The sequence below is a fragment of the Peromyscus maniculatus genome, chromosome 10, assembly GCF_049852395.1.
Source record: "Peromyscus maniculatus bairdii isolate BWxNUB_F1_BW_parent chromosome 10, HU_Pman_BW_mat_3.1, whole genome shotgun sequence".
In the NCBI taxonomy this organism is placed as follows: domain Eukaryota; kingdom Metazoa; phylum Chordata; class Mammalia; order Rodentia; family Cricetidae; genus Peromyscus; species Peromyscus maniculatus.
In genome coordinates this window covers 35,770,307-35,793,385 of record NC_134861.1, presented here as the reverse complement: position 1 = coordinate 35,793,385, position 23,079 = coordinate 35,770,307, and the positions used below count along the sequence as shown (strand labels likewise).

The 23,079-nt window shown below is 46.7% G+C and overlaps 1 protein-coding gene and 1 long non-coding RNA gene across 3 annotated transcripts; one reads left to right on the top strand and one right to left on the bottom strand.

Moving 5' to 3' along the window:
- Positions 1-3,951: 3,951 nt before the first annotated feature.
- Positions 3,952-20,002, top strand: Znf518b (zinc finger protein 518B). 2 transcript variants are annotated; one of them, XM_076546187.1, is made up of 3 exons: positions 3,952-4,073; positions 5,990-6,285; positions 13,662-20,002. In XM_076546187.1, the coding sequence occupies exon 3, from the start codon at positions 13,823-13,825 to the stop codon at positions 17,120-17,122; it is 3,300 nt and encodes a 1,099-aa protein (XP_076402302.1). In that variant the 5' UTR covers positions 3,952-4,073; positions 5,990-6,285; positions 13,662-13,822; the 3' UTR covers positions 17,123-20,002. The 2 variants fall into 2 exon arrangements, with proteins under 2 accessions (XP_076402302.1, XP_076402303.1); XM_076546188.1 differs by lacking the exon at positions 5,990-6,285 and having other exon boundaries at positions 3,967-4,073.
- Positions 10,955-16,206, bottom strand: LOC143267585 (uncharacterized). The gene is made up of 4 exons (XR_013042867.1): positions 16,109-16,206; positions 13,755-13,847; positions 12,328-12,435; positions 10,955-11,165 (listed from the first exon to the last, which is right to left on the bottom strand). It is a non-coding gene; the product is annotated as an uncharacterized LOC143267585 (long non-coding RNA).
- Positions 20,003-23,079: the final 3,077 nt, after the last annotated feature.

Genomic DNA, 23,079 nt, shown 5'->3' with positions numbered 1-23,079 from the left:
CTCAAGGCTTTGAAAAACACTAAAGCCACTCGACTCATCCCCGACTTGGCTAAGAGGAGAAGAGACAGAGAATCACGGGCTCGGATCTGCGCAGCAAGTGGCAGCGAGGTCGCTAGATGCGCAGCGGATGGAGCTCTACAACTCGGCGCCAGGAGCGCCAGCACCGCAGCGGCGCCCCAGGCAGCCGGCGGTACTGCAGCACGCCGCACCTCCCGTCTACAGCCGCGCATGCCCTGTGTGACCGTTCCTGCACGCTCCAGCAGCTCCAGCAGCTGCAGGAGTTGCGCCTTTGGGCGCACTCAGAGAGACTGGATCCCCTGGCGAGAGAGGGCGGCAGGAAAGTGGTCCACACACCCGGCGCCTGGATATTCCTAAGGGAAGACTGCTCCTCGGAACAGCATCTCAGAGACCCGAGGTAATTTGCCCAGGGTCACACAGCTGGGAACAGAATCTACAGCTTCTGTTGCTGCGTCTCGCGACTCGGTCTTGAGAAAAGCTGCATCATTGAGCACTAGGTCTGTAGTGTGCCAACTTGAGGACGCCGGGTGAAAGGGTTTTGTATCTCTTTCACAGGCGGGTAAACGAAGACTGGAAATGTGTAAAATGCTTAAAAAAGTGAGGCAGGCTGTTCCTATGGGTCTTTGGTTTATGCTGTCTTAAAGCGCCTGAGATTTGTAATGTGCATGGGAACCCTAGCGTGAACACTTTGGCCTGTGTACAAGAGACTGGCTCTTTTCCAGGAAACACTGTGAGGTTAGTCACATACTATTCGGGAGTGTTAGAGGCCACTAGAGAAAATAAGACCGGGTGGTGTGATGTGTAGCAAGGAAGAATAGAGCTAGGGCGAGGCTGACGGGACGCAAAGGCTCATGGATCCCCTCTTTTGGTCCACGTGTTCTTGGTAGAGTTCAAAAAAGGACTCCTGAAGGCGCAGCTTTCAAGTGCCCACAAGATCTAAATCCGCACTGCTCTTCCCCTCTTCCCCAAACATTCGCAACTCCTGCCCTCCTCAGAGCCTCTGTGCACGCTCTCGCTGCTGGCGGCTCTTTCCATCTGCATACTACCAGAAATACCCTTCCAGGGAGCCTTCCACAGTCCCACGGTCATCCCTCCTCCTGCTTTGCGCTCTTCCCAATCTGCTGCCCAGTTTCATTTCCCCTTGGCATAGAGCACTACTGTACAGGTTTGTGCAGCCACAACCCTGTCCAAAGGGAATGTCCCCTGAGGGAAAGCCAACCTCCTCTGGCTGAGGTTCTCAGCTCCCATCATCCAAAGACTGGCTCATTCACACCTCTCCTGTGGCTGAGGCAGTTACAACAAGGAGCCTGGTTGTTGACAGACTGTGTGACAGAAATCTGTTTAGCCTTTCTGGAGTTTAGAAGTAGGAGGGTGTGATGACATTCACCTCTAATCCCAGCACTTGGGAGGCAGAACCACTGTGGGGGAGGCCAGCCTGGTCTACATATTGGATTCTAAGCTAGCTCGAGCTACATAGAGACCCTGTCTCAAACAAAAGAAACAAGTCTGATGGGGTCAAGCTGTCTGCAGAGTGGAGCTCCCTCCAAAGCTTTCAAGAGAAGTAAATCCTTCCTTGGCTCTTGCAGAATCGTCTGATCACCCCTGCTGGTTTTGACTGACAATGCAACCATCCATCTGTTTTCAGTGCTGGCTTCTGTGTATCTAGAACTTTCTTGGCATCTCAGCTTCTTTTGTCCTTTTCTTCCAAGGACACCTGCCATCCAGGGCAAGAACCCACCCTAATGACCTCATTTTAATATGGTTTCCTGCATAAAGACCTTTTCCCAATAAGGCCACATTCACAGGAACCATGACAGAGGACTTGGGCGTCTTTCTGTAGAGTGTAATTCAATCCACATCAGAAGGGATTTTGAACAAAAAAGATCTTGGGCAAATCATTCTAGAGGATGGGGAAGAACGTGTGAGTGGCAGTAACAGGAGTGTGCAGCTTCGAATTTCTGATTAACTCACCCCCTGCTCCCCATCAAAAGATCCTGAGGAGCAATACTTCAACCTTCATGGTTTCAGGAAACCTAGTCTGTCTTCCTGCCTGGCCCTTCCCAGGCTGGAAATATCCCATCTCCAAACCCTCTACAGACCACTTTACCTCACCATGCTGGGGCTTCTGAGAAGAGTGAGAGTTTTCTGTCCCTTCTCATCTGACAGGCACTGTGGCAGTCTAGACAAATAATTCTGAACCTTCCTAATGCTGTGACCCTTTAATACAGTTCCTCAAGTTGTGGTAACCCCAAAACTATAAAATTATTTCGTTGCTTCTTCACAACTGTAATTTTGCTACTGTTATGAATCATAATATAAATGTCTGATATGCATGATATCTGATGTGCGACAGGCCCACAGGTTGAGAACCACTGGGCAAGATTCTGTCTAGTTAAACACTGACAGTTCCCTGTGGGGAAGGTCCTAATGTTGACTGAATTTTACATAAGAAACCAAGGTTCAGGCAGGCTAGGGAACAGGACTATAAGAACTCTTAACTCCAGAGAAGTTACCAGATAACCCAAAGGCAATTTTCTATCAATTATATATGACTAAGGAAGGTGGGACTGTGATGTATGGGTGGGAATGACAAGGAGACACAACACTTTGCGCTACAAAATTCTCTAACTCTTGGACTTCTGGTTCTCCACTACACAACTGATTTTCCTAACTGTGGTTCCCTATGACATTGAAGGTTCTCAGGCATGACCAGGACACGTTCTCAATGTTCTACTCATCATTAGCCTACTCTTGAAAGAGACTTTGAACTATGAACCCATTTGTTTTTCTCCTGAGAGTAAGTCCTTTAGCTTAGCAGGAGGGAGAGGGAGAGAGAAAACAGGAGAAGCTCCCTAATCAGGGTGTGGTCAAAGGCATTGCCTTGAAGCCTTGCTTTCTGCCCAGACTTTCTATGTTCAGCATCTACTCTTTCGGTGGTTGGGGGCCTGCACAGCAGCTGGCATTGTGACTGCCTGCTCCTCCCAAACTCCATTCATCCAGGTTGGATTTTGCCAAAGTCCTGCATCTTCTCCCAGTCTACTACTGATGTCTAGGAGCTGACCTCCACCACCCAGAGGAAGGAACAGGAAACCAGTCTTGGCTTCTTTCTAGAGCGTTGAAGAAAAACATCTGCCTGTTGTCCATGGAGGATCTGTACTTCACAGTGGCACTGCCCCTTGCCACTATCTGTCCTTGCTGGGGGGCAGCTTTATTTTGTGGGGAGCAGCATCAGAGTCACTGATTATGGGGCCCCTGGCCACATGATTCCCTTCCTCCCTCAAAGTGGGACTATTTGGAGCTGTCTCTTACCCAGTAAACTCTAAGTATGCACCTATGTGAAAGGGAGCTATTTACCTGCATACATTATTAGAACGCAGAGGGTAAACACAAACTTCCCCACTAAATGAGCTCATAGCATCTGCTGACGGTCCTATCAATCATGTCCCTGTTCGGACTGACACAGCGTGCACTAAAAGAGGCCTTAGACTTCAAATATAATCTTCTCAGCTTTAGAAATGACTGAGTCTGAGCTTCCATATCCAAGGCCCAGCAGCTAGCTGTATCCAAACCCAGGGCCTCAGGCCCATCTAATCACTAGGACGCTCCAAGAAGCTGTGATGACTGAAGCCTTGAGCCCCTTTATTGTCGCTTCACTTACTTGCTGCAAAACTTCAAGCTCCTTGAGGGCAAGCACCAACCAAATCCACCCTTAGCAGGACCAGCACCCATCGATGTCCTGCTAGACCCAAAGGGAAGCTGCTGCGGGAGCGTGCAGGGCTGAGCGATGCAGACACTGCACTCTTTGGGTGGGAACGCCTTAGTTAAAACCCCAAGCTCAGAGCCCACAGTCCAGGGGCAGGGAAGGGGCAACCTCGGGAGCCCGCCTCTGCGCTGCAGTCGCGCCGCATTGCGCACGCGCGCCGCCGGCCCGGCTCCGCCCCCCCGGGTAGGGACCTACAGCGGGCGCGGCGGCGGCGGTCTGCGGGCGGTAGCCGGCGGTGTAGGTTCCTGTCCGTCGGCGGGGATCTGGGACAGTGCGGTGCCGCGACGTCCGGGTGAGTGGCGGTGCGAGGCGGGGCGGACCGGGGCGGCCGCGGTCGGGTGTGGCTCCGCGGTCCGGCGAGCGCGCCTCCGGGCCAAGGCGCCTCCGGTCGGGCTAGGCTGGTCGGGTCGGAGACCCACGGCCCATCCTGCGGCCTTTGTGCAGCGCCGGCTCAGCCCCGCGACTCAGCGCGCCGGGTGGCTGAGCCGGCTTTTTAAATGATGCCTCAGCCCCGAGCAGGAAGTGTCGTCAGGAGGCCATTTTTAAAGCCTCTCGACCTCAGAGGCTGGCTTGACGCGGCTTTAGCTTTCAGCGTTTGGAAGACACCTCATCTGCGACTGGCCAGCCCTCCGGGGAGGCGACGGTGCCGGCTCTCGCACCCATGCCTGGCTCAGCGCCGTGCGGCGCCCTGGCCTCGCCCGGGAGAGCGTGCATCCCTGCGCGCGCGCCAACAATAAACTTGAGGACCACGCTGGCATTGTCTTTGGAGCGGGTGTTGGGGTGGGCCTGTCCACAGAGGACCTAATCGTGGGTGGGATGAGGCGAATGTCACCTTTTGTGGGACAGCTCCATCGCAGCTTTTCAGTTTGATCTTGTTGCTTGGGGTTGAGGAGGTGGGTGCAGAGAAAGGCTGGGGAGAGGGTGCAGAAGAGGGGAAAAAAAAAACAGTGCAAAGTTTATGACCCGAAAAAGGGAAAACCTAAAAGACAGAAGAAAATAATCAAACTCCCCTTATGATTGTTGGGTATTTAACATATTCCTCTAAACTACTTCTATTAAAAAATAGGATACCAACGATATTTGTCATTAAAAAAAAAGTGAAACATCAAGCACATTGCCCTATTGAAAAATAGCCTACCAACCCAAACTCCAAACTCAGTGTTGTGTTTGAGGTCTTAAAACATTACCTTAAGTCTAGAATTGAAATCACCTGATAAGAAAAATCCCTGGGTGCCAATAACTTGCAACACTTGGCTACAGAAGAGAAGCCAGCTAGCTTGGGAAGGTGTCTCTGTCCCTCTAGGTCGCACATACAAAGTTAAACACAATCCAGGGCTGTACAGGAGAGCATGCCCTTGCCAAGGATTCTTGAATCCCAATAAGTATTTATATGCATGCAGTGTCATATTCAGCTTTTTTAATTGTGGGCATTATATTTATCCAATCCATGCCTATTAAACATGTTTTTCATCTTGGATCTGATGTGCTAGCCCTGATAAGGCTAACACATTTGTCATATCCAGCCTTGTTATAGTGGTGGCTACTGAAGAGTAAAGCAGAGCTTTGTCTTGCTTTTTGGTTTTCTCCCAGACCACTCATTTTTAAGCCCGTGTAAAGAAACCTATATTTTCTTCCTTGTCTATCTGCCTTTGAGTAAGAGAGTCTGGGACAGTGTTTGTGCAAGAGGCAGAACAAAGAGCAGGTTAATAATTGTCACTGCGAAGGCTGCCATTTTCTTCACTCATTCCCTTATCCTCTGAGCCAGTCCAATGCTGGGCTCTTCATGTCCAAGTCTGCTGTTGCTGTGGTAAGCAGGGTCCTTTCCAGTGAGGATTTTCCGGGTCTTGATTGTTTCTATACTGCTTTTGATCTCCACTGCTTGCTGTTGCTACCTCGCAAACCCAGCTGCCTGCAGAAAAGTGGCTGGAGACCATCTAATCCAGACCATCCCTTCATGGGTTGGAATGGGAGACACAGGATAACCTGGAAGGATTCTGAACTGGTCACGTGCCCCACTCGAGGAAGGGGGCCATCTGTTTCATTTAGGTCACAGGGTTCCTGGGAACCCCTTCTTTTTAAGCTTAGACTGGCTGCCAGTGAGAAGCACTTAGAAGGCTTATTCGTTTTGTCGTTTCTACAGTAAATGTATCCAAGAGACCACAGCTTGCAGATCCCAGACTTAAACCTAAGTGTCTGACTCTGTTGCAGGCCTATTGGCGCAGCCCTGGCTTCTGAGCATAGATATCTATACCATAGCCTGAAGTCCTGAGACCTGTGGTCCTCAGTGTTTGAGAAGGCCTGAAAGAGAAGGAAGAGCCACAGAGATTTGCTACACTTGACTTCTGGGCCTGGAAGAACAGTACCCAAGAGGCCAGGAATCCTGGCTGCGACTTCAACTCACAAGACAGAGCTTGAACTGGATGCTAGCTGCCACCACTTCCCACAGCAGTGTGACCTAGAAAAGCCACATACCATCTGCAGGCCTATCGTTTTGAAAGAAGCAGGTAACTGAAGTAATGCCCAGTAACGTAGAGCCTGCTCCTACAGGTTCTCTAGGGCCAAAGTGCTGTAGCATCGGCAAGTGGCCAGCCACTGAGACTGCCCTGGTCAGCTTCCTGATAACAGATCCACATTGAATTTGCCCATTTCTGGCTGTGGTCAGACTCTCTTAAGGACAGCAACCCAGACGGGTGGGGCTAGCACAGTGCTCATCCATGCTGTTTGTACTTGGCCATGCCCAAACACTGTGGTGAGAGAGTGGGAGCATTTAGATTACTGAGATCTACACACCTCACAGTCATCTTGATTGTGCTGCTGGACAGAGGCAAAGCTTTGACTCTTGTGTTTAGGCACCTCACTACTGTAAAGGCAGCGGCCTAGCCCCACCTCCAGTGTGAGGTCTACAGAGTGACAAAGTTTTTCTTGCCATCCCCACTCCCCTGCACCTGTAATTCAGGTGGTCCCCAACCCGAGTTGCATCTTAGAACTCTTCAAAGCCTTGTAGACTTGTGTCTGGATTCTGCCCTGCCCCTGCCACTGTCTCAATTAAAGCCCTGTCTTTGAGGAGTGGGACCCAGGCAGCAGCATTTTCAAAGCTTCCCCGAGTAAGTTCCTTTAAACATTGTGGCTTTATCCAGACCATATTTGCCATAATGTAGGCAAGGCCAGTAATTCCCCTGTGTAGAAGGAGAGATTTCTTCTCATTTATTAAACTTTCTATTCTACAAATTGGGCCTGGGGGGGGGCGTGTCTTAGAGGCAAAAAAGGAAACAAGGGAAATAGAAAAATGTGTTCATACTAAATACTTTTAGTGAATTTTGAATGTTTCAAATTTGAAATTTGTACCTACTGCTTGTAATACCCCTTGGTTGCGCGCGCATTTGTGTGTGTGTGTGTGTGTGTGTGTGTATGTATTGTCTGATGCTAATAAGCGTATTTGCTCCTTGACACTTTTTTTTTCACATTTAAACTACAAACCTTAAACTCAAAGGATTCCAGCGCGACTCTTACCCTTCTCAATCTGTTGCGAGAAGTAGCCCATACAATCCCTCTCTTTGTGTTCTGCTGTAGAGTTCATAGAGTTCACTGGCATTCTCTGCAGAGCCAGTTCTTCTTCAGCCATGGGGAGAGACACCTGGGAGCTCCTGACCTAGCCAGTCCTCTCTCACCTCCTTTGTTCATTTTTACAGTTTTCTGCTTCGCAGAGCTTTACTGGATTCTCACACCTAAAGGATCTTATCAAAATGTTGACATTTCCTGACAAGACAGGGTCTTTGCTATTAGCTGCTTGCATTTAGTTTTTGTTCATCCATTCATCTTCACATCAACCATGCAGCAGCTTACCCTGTTTTACAACTGCAGAAGCTGCTAAGCCAGGGGAAAAGTCTAAAATCACACAGCTAGCCTGCTAGCAAGCCAAAGACCTGCCTGTCTTTTGACCCTTGTCCTCCGTTTCCCAAGGTCCTGTGGTCTATACTCTTAAACTGCAATCACTGAGAAAGCAGACTGTCACAGCCTGTGGCCTTGTTCTATTACTCCAGCAGTACCCCTGCTTTCAGAAGACAGTGGGATGCCCCGGGGGCGATGTGTTTGTCAGTGGCATTTTGATATGCTTCTTGTCACCAAGGTGGCAGTCTTAATCATTCCTGAGTGCAAGGTAGTTCAGCATGAGGAGTCCATGTGTGATTCGCATTACCTATTTAGGCCTTCTTTCCCATCTGCTAGTTCTGATTTGTGGTCATTGAAGTACTCATCCAGGCAATGATTTATAAGGATATATAATTTATAAGTCTAATACTGACATCTTCCCTGTCCAGTCTTACATCTACATGCCACTGGGCATTATGGGGTCAAATAATAAAGGGGTCACTGAGAGGGGCAGGTGAGGCAAGTCATATACAGAAGAAATGCATAGATAACAGCTTGTGAGTGGCACACTGTCCCTTGCCTGGCAGCAAAGAGAGAGAAATCACTTGTCCAAGGACCTAGCCAATAAAGTCTGAGGAGATAAGCATCCAGCAGATCCTTTGTTCTTCCTGAGTTCAGAGCAAAATCCCTGCCCTAGTGATGATGTAGGCAGTAAACCGAGTAGTTCTGGATCAGAATGCCTACAGAAAGCTGCTTGAGTTTACTTCTCAGTCAAAACAGATAGTACCAGTCATCTATCATGTAAAACAGTGGGTATGATACAGTATCCAGCCACGTTCTTGCCTCGTTGACATCTAGAGGGGACATTCACTACAGGCCTGTGCGAGGAAGATAGGGAAAGGTCACCTGGTTGAGTAGCGGACACTAAAGCCAAGGGTGCTGTGTATCCACCAGTGTCTTTCCTCACATAGTGATCATTGCCATGTTACTGCTGAAGCTGACAAGTATTTTCTACCTGGGTCAGTCTTGACTGTGCAACCCAACAGAGATAAAATGTAAAGTGAGACACAGCCATGTTCTAGAAAGAGCCATCATCAGGCAGCTGAGGCTGTCTTGGCATGCTTGGCATAATTCCTTCATTAAAAAAGTAGAATAACATTGACTGAGACCTGGGGAGTCCACTGCTCTCCCAACACTCTTCACCAGCATAACGGTAGTTACCCTTACTGCTGCCCCTGTGGTGTAGGCCTGGGGGTAGCATGCCCCGCTCACACACTGCCATTAAAACCCCGCATTGGTTCTATAATGATAATGTGGGACCTGGTAATACACACTTGGCCCTTTCTGATCTGTTGAACACTAACAAGCATTGTGAAGCCATATGCTTCCTTAGTAATGAGTACAAACTTTATGTCTTTGACTAGCTTTTAGTGTCGCTGAACTGGATCTTCAAGTAAAATTTTTCCACTTGTGTTCCTGTAATAAGTGTGCAAGAAATCAATACAAGTGAGCTCAAAAGAATTTTTTTTAAAAAAATGAAAAAAAAAACAAAAACAAAAACAAAAACCCATACCCATAGTGCATGCAAATAAATTCCCACCCCCACCTCAGCGCTGAGACCAAGTTCGTGGTACATGACAGTTGCCTTTGGCTTTTGCTATAGATAATTTTGTTATTTAAAGGCTTCTTTCATGCTGCTAAGTCATTTATAATGGGAAACAGACAATGTTAGATAGATTTACTGCACCATTAAGTTGATAGTACTGAGCCCTTCTAAGTTATCTGGGGAAAAAATGGTGTCTTGCCCTAAGAACTGTGCCTTTGGAGGTCAGTGAACTCTGCCACTGATATCTTAGGTGCCTTCACCATTAAGTGCATCCAGACACAGCCCTCTACAGTGTCTTATGTTATCTTTGGCCTTCAGTCCATTGATAGTAACTTGCCAAAAGGATTCAGCTTTACGGATAGTTGGGTATGAATGAAACGCAGGACTTTGTGTGCAGGGAAGGAGACGTTGGCTGTACCTGAGAAGTGTTATGTCCATTGTAGCCACCGTCCTTTTCCCATGCTGCTGCTCCTGCTTACCCTTCCCTTGAGGCATTAAGACTGGAGCTGTGTTGTGTCCTGAACTTGGATACACAAGTTGCAAAGGTCAGCTAGCACTTTTTAACAAAACCTCACTCTTTTCCACCATGAGTGGGGAAATAGTGGTATTGTACTAAAGATTGTTTAAAAGTGTAGAAGACACTGTGAAGTGGTTCACAGCACAGATGTCTACCTTCCCTGTATAAGGATGTGTGCTGATCAGCCTTGTATCTCACATTCATACTTGTTCTCAGAGATTCTTAATTTCAAATACAAGTTGTCTCCAACTTGGGACAGTTCCACCTAGAACGCTGTGGCTTCACGACAGTGTAGATGCAGTGTGCATTCAGCAGGAACCACACTGCTGGGTTTGGTTTTTTTACCTTTTATCAAGCTGCCCACATGCAGCACAGCACTCTCTCAATGTCAGATGGTAGCAGTGACCTGGAGCTTGTGGTCAGCCATGCTGTCACAAGTGTAAGCCATCAACACTGTACCATGAACTGTATTAAAAAATGAAGTGACTTCCTTATTATAAACTGTGTGCCATGCTATGCTGTAGTATAGGCCAGGTGTATTAAATTCATGTTTCACTTAGGATATTTTCAGTTTGTGGTAGGTTGTCAACCCCTTGGGAGTTGGGCAACGTATGTAACTGCTTGGATGGTTTCGCAGAGATGGTAGCACAGGACCCTGTTGTTCCTCAGCCACTTGGTGCTGGCCTGATTGTTTAGGGATACTTCTTCAGGGTGTTCTCTTCTTATTATTAATGGTCATGAACCTGCTGGCTAAATCCATTTAAAGTTTTGAAAGGACTTGGCGAGAACATGGAAAACTTTTCTTTCATGAATCTTCGAGGCTATGAAGGTATGAGAAACTGAACGTGTATAAATGTAATCCTGGTTAGTGTGGTTCTCCCACTGAAGGAAGCTTTGCAGGTGGGGTTCTTTAGTAAATACTTCTAGTTAATGTTCAGGTAATGAGGTGCAACATTGAAACCATCAATGAGTAAGCCATGGGGGGCAAGGGCTTAAATTAGCATCCCCGCCAGCACCACAGTAACCCATGTCAAAAGCTTATGAGACTGGTCAATGGAATAGACATCGTCCTATTGACTGGGTGCAGATCTTTGGAACAGAACTAAGAACCAGAACTGCCTGGCAAGAGAAAGGCTGTACAGGTTATTAGCTGGCCCATCAAGAGTAAGTCAGAAGTTGAGTTACAGGGAAGCAACTTCATTTTTATTTCAAGGTAAATTGTTGACAATGAGAACAGAATGCCGCGTGAAGATTTTGGAGCTTAGAGGAGCCAGTGTGTCTGAAGTACAGGTGTTCAAAGGACTTGAACAGGTCTGGAAGCTAGCAATTTCAGCTGCTGCTTCCGTCAGTGTTACTGGGTGCCTTAGCCGAGGCTACTTGAACAGCCTCACCTCCTGAGAGGGAATACATCACAGGAATGTCTGTTTGCATGGCCCGTAGGCTCCTCCAGCTCCAGGACCACTGGACATGAGCCCTATTCCCAGACTTCTGCCTCCGCATTCTATGGCTCTGGTTTTCCAGGCCCTGCTTGCAGTTAAAGGCATCTGCCTGAAGTTGTTGGGGAGAACATGTTGAACATGTCCTTAGATTATAAAGTCTGATTTCCGAGACCAACAGCCTCAGGCTTAGGAACCTAGTCCAGGCTTGTGCCCTAGAGATGAGCAAACAGGTACAAATAGGTCACTATATGAGGTCACTTTGTGTGGCAGGAGTGCTAGGGGTCACCCTGTCTCCTTTCACGTGTGCCATTTATGGATCTGGAAAGTAAAGAGTGTGTCTTTTTCCCCTACTGATGCCTCCCTACATCTACACCAGGGTACAGCAGGGTAGAAAGGCTGGTCTCTGCTGCCAGTTGGGAGCATTCATGTGTCCTGTGCAAGTCATGGTCCTCTGGCATATGTATATGCTTGAACTTGGAGAGGACAGCGCTTGCAGCCCCCAAGGCCTGTCTATTGGATGCTGAACCTGGTATCACGGCTTGGCTGCATAATGGTAGTTGCTTTGGGAGAAGGTAACCATCATTCACCAGAGCTGGACAAGAAAGAGAGTACTGCAGATGAAATCACAGCTTGTCCTTAACTGTGGGGTCTCCTTTGTTTTTCAAAGCTGCATTTAAAGGGTTTTATGCTGGATCTGAATGTGCAGGAAAGAGACCTGTGGCTGCCCAGAGCTGGGCTTTCAGACTGGCTTTGTGTAGCTCTTGGCTTAACCATCCTTTGCCAGAAGGAGCTGCGGGGATCTCCCTCACTTTCCTGCCCATCACCCAATGCTTGAATGTCTGTGTGCCTGCTGCCCTGTGGAGACAATCATCCTTGCAGCTCTGAGGGAGAGACTGCATGAAGTGTCCATGGTCCTCACTGCCAGATGAAAATGGGGGAATTTGCTCAAATGATATGGGTTTTGTTTGTTTGTTTAAGATCATGAAAGACCAGCTTCCAGCAGATTCCAAGCAAGAAGTATTGTTGGGCTCCTAGTTTGTATCTTCTGAGTAAAGTGTCTATATATTGTATATTGTCAACCGATGTGTAATATGTGCATGAACATGTAAGATCTTACTTGTTCTAGAAGATCCATGTTTCCTCCCCTCTTCTAATCCAAGGCAGCATGGTCCATGGCTTCCGTTCAGTCCTTTGTAGGCTCTAGTCCTCCCAGATCAGCTACACACTTGGAATGTAAGTCAGAGCCTGTCATTCCATTGATCCAGTCTCTCTCCCAGCTCTCTGTCCCATACACAGAAGGAGCTTCCATCCTGTGAAGCTGTGTCCCATTCTCACCATCCTACAGCCCCCACCTCAATCCCCTGCTGATTCTCCCAGTGCTCCAGGCCCACTTCCTACACATCTTGGCCTTCTCTCTCTTTGACACATCCTTTTTTTCTAGACTCCCAGAGAACTCAGTCCCTGGCTGCCACAAGTCTGTATACAGATGTGGCTTCCCTATTTCAGGCATTTCCTGGATGCCCTCCTTCCACCCAGCCCCGCTGCCTCCTCACATGAGCTCTCCCTATCCTCTTCACCGTGCTTTTTGATTTTTCTTTACCGGTTTGGGCTTTGTTTTGTTTTGACTGTCATTTGACAGCTAAATGTATAAGCCACACCCCCAAATGTGGGCTTCATAAGTGGAAGACAGTGATACTTCCATTTTTAAATTCATTGCCTGTGTACACATGCCACAGAACATGTGTGGCAGTCAGGAAACAACTTTCAAGAATGGATTCTCTCCTGCCATGTGGGTTCTGGGAGTGGAACCCAGACCATCAGTGTTGGCACCAAGTGTATTGACCCATTGAGCCATCTCTTGACCACTGCCCTGCAGCTCACAGACAGCCTGACACTTGATGGAGGCCCCGGAAGATGGTAAAGAAATCACTAGGTTCGAGTCAGTGTTGCTGGCTTCATCACTTGTGCCAGTGAAGTGGGTGTGTGAATGAGAATTGACACAATGTAGGTGCATGTGTGAACAACTGACCACAAGCCCTGGCTCCACCACTTGGTAACTCACACATCCAAACTGAGTTGGCGGCGTCTTTAGGATGTTTTGTGAGGATCATATGAAGCTGCCTGTGAAGTTGCTAGAATGTGCTCACTGTCAGTTAAACAAAACAGTCCCATGTCAAGGTGAGCCTGAGCTGCTGCTGATGTCCTTCCTCCCGGTAGCTCAGCTTTTCAGTCGGTCCGGAGTGGAGAGGGCTAATTGTCTGGGCTAGAGGATGGTTTTAGTTTAGGCTTGCCGACATGCTTGTGTTTGTGTTGCTGCAGCACAGTACTTTAGTATCTGTGGGGATTGTGTGTGAGGTTCCCACCGAGTCATTACAATACAGTGGAAGTAGTGGTAGCTTAGCTAAACCTTGAGCCTCTGTACTAATCATGCTTTATGGTCTTTTTCTGTAGTGTTGCCTGGAAGCAGGATTGAAAGCAGTCATATTGTGGTTCATGTATTTCCTGTGAAAGGACACAAAACATGATGGATTGCTAAGTATTTACCAAGAAGTGTCTGCGGCTCCATCAGTCACTGGGTGTGCGGGAAGGATGTCTGCAGAAGACTTCATCGAATGACATCTTCAGTTTTAGTTGGCTCTGTGGGTATGCAGATAAAGAAGATGAAGGATATCGGAGAACAACTGTATACCACACAAGTGAATGGTGGCCCAAGTTCTTTGACCATGTCCCCCAAACAACCTAATTGTAATAGAGCAACCCGGCCAGACAGACAGGAAGCACAAACCCTGTTGTACCAAGGCTCAGAGGCAGAGGCTGCCACGATGACCATTGCTACTTGTGTACAGTGCAAAAGTGTTCACAAGATCCCGCCTCAAGACTTGAGGAAGGGCCCTGGGCAGAGCCAGAAGGAAGACCCTTACATCTGCTTCAAATGCAGCCTTCGAATGGTACCTACCCAGCTGCATTTTGTGAACAATAACCCTGGTGCTGTTCATGTCAGAAATGAGACAGAAACCATCTCGAGTCCCGTAAATAACAAATTCAAGGTTAGGAACTTCAAGCCAGGCAAATACTACTGTGATAAGTGTCGGTTTTCCACGAAGGACCCGCTGCAGTACCGGAAGCACACACTGCAGCATGAGGAGATCAAGTTCATCTGTTCTCACTGCAGCTACATCTCATATACGAAAGGCGAGTTCCAGAGGCACCTGGTGAAGCACACCGGCATCTTCCCTTACCGATGTGAGTACTGCGACTACGGTGCTATTCGCAATGACTACATTGTCAAGCACAGGAGGAGGGTCCACGAGCGGGCTGGTGCCAAACGACCGCTCAAAACCATCGCCAAGCTGGAGCCCAAGAGAACCAACGTTTCAAAGCAGAGCGTGGAACTCTCAAAGGCCCCCAGTCCCAGGGCCGCCTTCCAGAACAAGTTGTCAGACCAGCTATCTCAGTTCTCTCTCCACACAAACAAAGACAGGACACACAGTGTGATGTTGTTACCTGAGCTAAATAAGTACCAAAAAGATGTGGTGTGTATTCCCAACAAACTGGCCCTGTCTGAGCCAAGCGAGGTGAGCCTGTTGGGGAATAAGAACGTTGAGGTGGAAGTGCTGTCCCCCTCGAAGGAGCCTGTGCAGCCCGGTATGCCCCTGACTGTCGTGGCGCCCTCAGAGCTGGTGGTTCCCACCAACTGTCTGGCCCAACTGATGGATGTGAAGGTTGTCAATGGCACACAGCAGCTCGTGCTCAAACTGTTTCCATTAGAAGAAAACCCCCGCCTTCAAGCAGGCAGAGGAGATGGTGGTACTTCCGAGTATGCGGCTACGGAGAAAGGATCCGGGGCACAGAAAAAACAGCTTTCTATGGAAGCAGTGAGATCACTAGCAGCGGAAGGCAATGCTGGAGAGTTTGTGGGCCTTGATCGCCTGCACTCTTTGGTTCAGAAACAGCTAAAAAATGTGAAGTGGGTGAAGTCTTGCAATTTCTTCGCGCCCAATTCTGGTATACACAGTCCTCAAGATGCTTTCCTCGGTTCTGATACAATTAAAGATTTGCAGAAAACTCACAGTTTGTGTCCCCCTAGAGCCCTCCCTTCTGTTGCCTTAAAAGGTCATTCTCCTGCCTCTGTACAAAACAGTGTTTCCTGTGGGCCTGGAACAGCAGCCAACCCTTTCCTGAGTAAATCAGCTCTCCCTTTTGCTGAAGATGGAAGGGGTTCCCGCAGCGACTCCCAGCAGCTCCTTCCCCTTGCCTCGTTGCCTGCAAAGGGTCTCTTTTCTGGAGAGAAGGGCTTGCTGCCTGTAGGTAAAAATGACTTAGAAGCCAGGACTAGGATTAGTTGTCCTGAAACAATGGTTTCCCCTGACGGGAAACTGGAAGACAAACAGATAGAAAAGAAGGCAGTAGGGAAGACAGGCCAGGTTTCCTCTGCGCAGAAGAAAGAGTATTTACACCTAAACATCACTGGGGAAGAGAAACTGAGGTCCCAACAGCCTGGGGATCAGCCTGTGCAGCCGAAGAATTCTGAGAAGACAGGCAACACATTTGAGGGCCCAATCATCTCGTCAGTATTTTCTCTGAGCTCTGGATCTGAAAATGTGCCAGAGGGCATTAAGTGGAATAGTTCAACAACCAAAATAAAGTCCATCGAACTGCTGCGCAGAAAGATAGCCCAGTTAATTGAATCTTGTGGCAAGCCTTCCTCTTTGTCTGCCAACAGTGCTCAGCGACGTTCCATAGGGCAGGCCCCCAAGCTGACTTCAAAAGCAACTCCCAAGAGTATTCAAGAAATGAGTGTGTCTCTTCCTGGCCCTGGCCCTAGTTCTGGCCCTTCTGTGGGTCCTCTCCAAAAACCTCAGAACCATAACGAGGGCAGCGTTACTAGCAACGGGCACCTTGCTCCGCAGCAGATCTGTCCCAAGTTTCTCAGTGGTGATGATGGGAAATTGGAAAGCAGAGTGACCAGAAAGACTCCGGTTGCTACTCCAGTGCTGATCCCCAAAGGTGCTGTGTTGAGGGTCCTTAACTCTTCTGAAGATGCTCACATCATAGAGGCTACCTGTGACACACCTGTCAGCATCCCCTGCAGTGAAGCCCAGTTAGCAGAACCACTTCCATTCTGCCCTTCCAGACAGACAGGCTCGGGCTCCCAACCCTTGACGTGCAAACGTGGGCCAGCAGACACGTCCCCACATCTGGAGACAGTTCTTCGCCCCAAATCTAAAAAAGAGGACTCAATTTGCAGTACTACCCCTAAGAAAATTGTCCCTGTATACAGCACACAGCCAGGCAACAATGACTCCAGCAGGCAAGGGAGGCCAGTTTCTAGAAACCTAACCATAAGCAAGAATAAAACCAAGCAAGGGAGCTCAGTCAAGAAGAAAAACAAGATGCAGGCTGATCCCAGCCGCTGTCTCAAAGACCCTTCGTTTTTTCAAGTCACGAGGCAGCTGCGGCTGATAGCTGCCAAGCCAGATCAGTTGATTAAATGTCCTCGTCGGAACCAGCCAGTCATCGTGTTGAACCATCCTGATGTGGACTCTCCCGAAGTGACCAATGTGATGAAGGTCATCAACAAGTACAAAGGCAATGTCCTCAAGGTTGTCCTGTCCGAGAGGACTAGGTGTCAGCTGGGCGTCCGGCGGCACCACATGCGCCTGACCTACCAGAATGCAGAAGAAGCGAACCACATGAAGAGGCAGATGATGTTGAAAATGAAACTGAAAAAGGTTCATAAGAACAACTACCAGGTGGTGGGCTCCTTGCCAGACGACCCTGCCCAGTGTGTATTTAAGTGCTGGTTCTGTGGGCGGCTCTATGAAGATCAGGAAGAGTGGATGAGTCACGGCCAGCGGCATTTGATAGAGGCCACCAGAGACTGGGATGTCCTTTCGTCAAAGGGCAAATGAGTAAAAATCTGTCTTTGAAGCAAATTGGTTTTCTTCTAGTTTTACTGGCTTAGGGTCGCACCCTGGACCCTTGATGCAGTAGAAGGGGGTTGCTTGTTCCCCAGAGTCACCATAAGAAGGTTGATAGCCCCTAACATGAGCTCTGTGGCTGGACCAGGAGAGGCGGGAAGCCCCTGAAATCTACTGTTTTCTGTTATAATACTCTCCACGGGTTTTCAGTGGGATCTGAGGCCTTTCTTACTTAGTGTTTATTTTTCTGAGTAGATACATTTTTCATAATCCATTGAGAGGGGCAGGTCTATGATTGACACGTTTCTTGGATAAATGCTACTGAAGAGTTAAGCCTATGTCTTGGTGCACACATCCACTTTGATTTTGCTTTGACTCTTCCAGGATATTTGGTACATAATAGAAATTACATTTGCTACTTGACGGGTCATTTTCAGTTTGGTTGGAAAATACGCTGTGCTTGGCCCGCCCGCTCCGAGCACTGGCAGTGTCCTGCTGAGCCATGAGCTTTGCTTTCACTGGTCCTGTATCAACAACAGGTGTTAGGAGAAGAAAAGACGAAATTCTCAGTGTTTAGTTTGTGCTTGCTTCATTGGTAATAGTTGGGTAGGGAATATGTAATTGGGTTTTTTTTGTTGTTGTTTTGTTGGGTAAAGAAGGAAAGATACATAAAATTAAGTTTGTTCTTTGTATCTAATGCTCCACGAAACATAAAGGGCCATTTTAAAATGTGATGGAGCAGATCCATTGAAACATAAGCCTTGGCAGTGCCATTCCAAGTGGACTTGAAAGCAGGCTGTGAAGGCCTGCTGTGGCTGGCTTTTCCCCTGGGGATCCGTGCAAAGCCCCAGTGGATGCCACTACTCTTGAGTATAGGATTGTAGGCTGTTCCCCTGGCCAGAGCTGCTCTCTCTTTCCTTCTTTCTGAGCAGGTCTTCCTAGGGAATAGCATAGTCTCTGTCAGAGACCCAGAACATTTTTCCTCATGAACACTAGGAACTGCAGGAGTCAACCTGGAAAGAGAAGCCCTGTCTGCAGACTCGTTAGGAACACTTCCCGTTTTCATGCAAGGAACAGGCCATTCCTAGTCTAGCCACAGATTCTCTCCTCTTGCTCACCTTGCTGGGAGCACTCCACTCCACTAAGAGGGGTCAAGACCCACCAGTCCACAAGGCACCCGTGCACGTCCGGAGAAAGCCTATCTCCTGCATGGGGTTTCCCGGGCAAGGGCAGCTCAAGCAGGGGACCGCCCAGTCACAGGCCACCCCTCTTGAGCCTGTCCATCCTTCGGGGTTTAGTGATGCTGTAAGTGGAACTGGGGGGAGGAGGGTTAGATGTGAAAATGGTACGGTATGGTTCTAATCTACTGGGGAATCAGACTTCCTGACTTTGCCTTTTCACGTGGCTAGCTTATCCTCTCACAGTTTGTATTGTACTCCTTTCAAGTTTGTTTTCATTATAAATACTTGGCGTTTCTTAGGTATAAGTCAATACCTGAACATTTTGTTAATTGATAATTTTAATTTAAAAGTTGCATTTTTATATATGTGTATATATGTGTACACATATAAATATTTTTTACCATATGCAAATTGCAACAGCTAATTTTCTGATTTCCTATTTTATAATGATACATGAGCTGGGAAAATATAAAGCTTTTATATTCTAGAAATAATTTATTTTGAAAGAACATTTTTACAATGGTTTCATCTCATTTTTAGAAAATGAAAGCACAGTAAATGGTGGGACCTGATTCCTATGAGCAGACGGGAGTAGACAACCCCTGTGGGTCATTGTATTGTGGCATTTAGTCATGCTTGGAGCTCAGTAGCTCTGTAATGCAGAGCATTCTGAGCTCTGATCTGTGGTGCAGACTGGTACCCTCCAGCTCAAATGTCTCATGTGATTGGCAGGAGGAGCTGTGGGATCCACGCCTTCTCTACCTCACTGCTGCACAGTTTTTTTTCCCCAATGGCTGGGCCAAGAATGGCCACAGATGGGTGTCCACAGATAGTTCCACTCTGCAGCAGCTGCTGCTGTTTTCAAGTATTATCTAGAACACCTAGGCCCTGTGTGGTTCTGAAGTTAGTGAGCAGAAGATGTAGCGAATCTTTGGGGGATTTTCAGAACTACAGTCCTGGTTGAGGAACTCAGAGGACTCCTGGAAGTCCTACGCCTGGGAAAGGCGAACGTGACTGACTTTCCCAACACAGATCTTTAGAAATAGCTTCTCCTGCAGGTAAGTGTATGGAAGAACTGCCTTTCTAACAGATTGGAGGGAGGAGGACAGAAATGTGGTACTTCCATAGTCTTACCTTGATTTTGAAGGACCTCTAGTCACTACATTTTGTTGATAGTACTTACAAAATTATTTTAAACTTATTTTTTAAGCTAGTTTTTCTTACTTTGAGGGACCAGAAATGAAAGGATCTTCTTATATTTATGATATAGACAAGTAGAATAAAAAAAAAAAAATTTAAGCCTCTGACTCTTAAGTGTCCTCTCAATAGATTATATTTTATTCAAATTTTTATCTCCGGCCCAAAACATTTTGTGAGCCTCCAGGATGGGCCACACACTGTTGAACTAAACTAAACGATGTATTGACCCTCCAAAGTTCCGTCCCCCTTTATTTAGAATTTACATAAGCCACCCCGGAAGATGAAGGTATAGTGTTGTTCAGCCTTCAGAATGACTTTTGAATCTGTGAATGTCTTTATGAGCAGAAAACAAAACTTTGTCTTAATATGTCAAGCATTACAGTTCCCGTGTGAACAGTTTGTGTATTTGCTGCTCCGGTTCTGAAACATGTTTGTATGTAGATAGAAAAGTTGGCATCCATTTTGTTTAAATAAAGCAACTTTTAAGATCTTCACTGCTCCCTCATTTCAGATAGTAAAACAGGATGGCTTCGAAGCGCAGAATCTTGCATGCACTACTGATGTGTGTGAGGGTAGTGTTGCACACAGTAGAGGCATTGAATTCTACCAATTCTGTTAAGACACCTTGCCAGAAATGCAGATCCTGATGTGAACCCACACAACCCTTCTGACTGGCTTTACTTCCCAAAGAGAGTGATTAGAACAGCATCACAAGCTTTCTACCATGCCCAGTGGCCCATGTGCCCTCTCAGGGAGGGGGATTTGAGGTGAGAATGTTTCAGCTGTCAGGCACTTTCACTGAGGCAGTAACTGCACAGGTACCATCTTTGGTAAATTAGCAGCCTTTGTACCTGATGCCGCATATAATTGGGAAGAAGGACCATGATATTTTAAAAGGATTCCTTATCTCATTGCTCCCTTGTCCCAGGGAGAATTGAGCTTAAGGTAAACATTGATTGAATGAGGGGGGAGGGGGCAATGGGTTACTTCCACTTAACAATTTCACTAACCAATTCATTACCTGATTGAAATGAGCCATCACCCTCTGGAGAGTTCCTCTGTTCAATTGTTCCGTTTGACAGTTCCCACATCAGACATCTTTGGATGAGATGGCCTGCCTGGGAAGTTAGATTTAGTAGACTACAACACTATCCAATGGAAATACAACACAAGCCACCTGTCAGTAACAGGAAAACATAATGTCAATTATGATTGCTTTGCCAGTGCCTTTAACATACTTAGGTATTTTCAGTGTGCTCACATTATGTGCTTTTTTTTATAATTTAGGAATCTGATAGTGTTTCCATATTTCAATTTTGATGTTAAAATGTTCAACTATAGCCAAAAGCAATTTTACCACAACACTGAAGTGTTTAACAGAAAGCTGTTTCACACTGCTTCCAGCCTAAGTGGTCACTGTAGCCACATTTCAAAATGGAAGCTTCAAGGATATGGTACCTTCTTCTGGCCCATGCACACAGATGGGCATATTCTGACACATTGGCATTTATACCTATATACACACATGCTAAATCTGTTTAAGTTGGTTAAGACATGGACAAGAGGAAAACTCAACATAATATTTAGAAACACTATAATTGAAAATCTTTATTGCCATCATCTGCAGCCCCCTGATACTAATGAAATGATGTATCTCTGCTAATGTTCATTGGACATTTGAATTTTTTGTAAATAACTAGGTATTTTGGGTATTTTACTAATAAACTGTTTAAAAAAAAAAACTTCTAAAAGAAACTAGACTCCATGAAAAAAATTCATAAAGAAAAAGAAATTCTCTAGGTTTTTCTACCTAAGTCATTCAAACCCTGATATGAACCCATGCTACTGCTGTTTGGCTTAAATTCATGAGAGGTACCACTTTGAGCAGTAGTGGCAACTTGTGTCATGCCCAGTGGCCTTGGTGGAGATGTCCATGGGTGCTTCACCTGCCTGAGTGACCTCTCAAGAAGGTTGTTTCATTTTGTATTTTATTTTAAAAATACTTCGCTACCTTGAAGCTTAGCGTCTTTAAGTTGTTAAAGGTAAATTCCCTTACCACAGTAGACACAGTGGTAAAGCAACTGCTCAGTCTCAAGGTTTGCAGCAATCTTTTTCAGGAAGATCAAGCCCAGATTATTTGCTATATGAAAAGTATTTGAACACTAATAGATGGGAATTCTCCCGAAGGGCCATTCCAAGGAGATTTTCATCACTTCTCAAGCACCCGGTACTAGAGAGTTCAGGATCCAATATGAGCTGTCAGCCCATGTTTGCAGTTCCTGCGTGTATGGATCTGTATGCTGAGCCCGTTTCAAAGTTAAGAACAAGTCAGTTCACACTGACTCGGGTGTACAGCAAGTGGGGAGCCTCTCCTTAGGAAGCCCTCTACTGTAGCATCATGAAGCAAGCTGTCGTGAGAGCAGCATCTCTAGGCTGTTTGATCTTCCCTAAGCATTTGTAAACCAGTTGGTCAAAACACACTGAAGTTTTGATTGGAAGAACATCAGCGCTGGACACATGAAAGGAAAAATTGGCATTAATGTGAACATGTCATCCCCATTTCCTGGGGAAATTCGTTTGCAAATACAGTTGGCATTAAATAGTGCCAGGCCAATGGCATTTTATAGTTGATTTCCTTTATTTGGACTACAGTTTAAAAAAAAAAAAGGTAGACTGCAAAATAAAAGCTGGAAAAAAAAAATCACTGGCAAACAAAGAATGTGCAAAAAAGCTGCCAAGTGAAAATTTAGTATTTTTTTAAAGTCATGTGACTCCCTCTGCATCTAAATGAGATGGCTCTAGCAGGAATGTCCCTGTCACCCCTTCTCAGTAGATGTCTAATCAATTTAATCTGAAAATGAGGGCTTTATATTTACCCTAAAAGTACTTGGATAATCTGGATAATCTTAAAGTGCACAAAGTGACAGGCTTTATGACACTGTCGCATACATGTAGCCTTGTACTTTACTCACATTGCCCACCCCCATAGCTCCACCAGCCCACCCTCTTTCTAGTCCTGTTCCTCCCCCCTGTAAATCCTGCCTTCATGTCACATACATGCACAAACACTCATACTTAATAGATTCCTCCTCTAATAGAAGGTGTAACATTTGAATCTGGCTTATTTCACTTAATATGATGTCTGGTTTCATTCATTTTTCCCCCTTGAGTGGCATCACATTCTTGAGACCTCTCTGTACATTACCCTTCCACATTTTCTTCATCCACTCATCTGCTGGTTCCATGTCTTGGCTGTTGAGAAGACTGCAGCAGTAAACGTGCAGTTTTATCTGTTGTGGGCTGACTCGGATTCCTTCAGGTATATGCTCAAGAGGGGCCAGCTGGATTGCACTGTAGTTTAAATATCCGAGGAGCCTCCATTCTGCTTTCCACATTGGCTGCACCAGTTTGTCAGGGTTCTTTCCACCTGCATTTTTTGTCTTTTGTTTTCTTTGTGATCTCCATTCTCACAGGAGATGGAATCTCAGTGTGGTTTTAATTTGCATGATTAATGGATGAGGATGATAAACATTATTTAAAATGTTTACTGCCTGTTTGTATGTCTTC

What these genes read in the sequence shown, in the direction of transcription:
- Znf518b (XM_076546187.1), top strand. Translation starts at nt 13,823, where the DNA reads ATGACATCTTCAGTTTTAGTTGGCTCTGTGGGTATGCAGATAAAGAAG.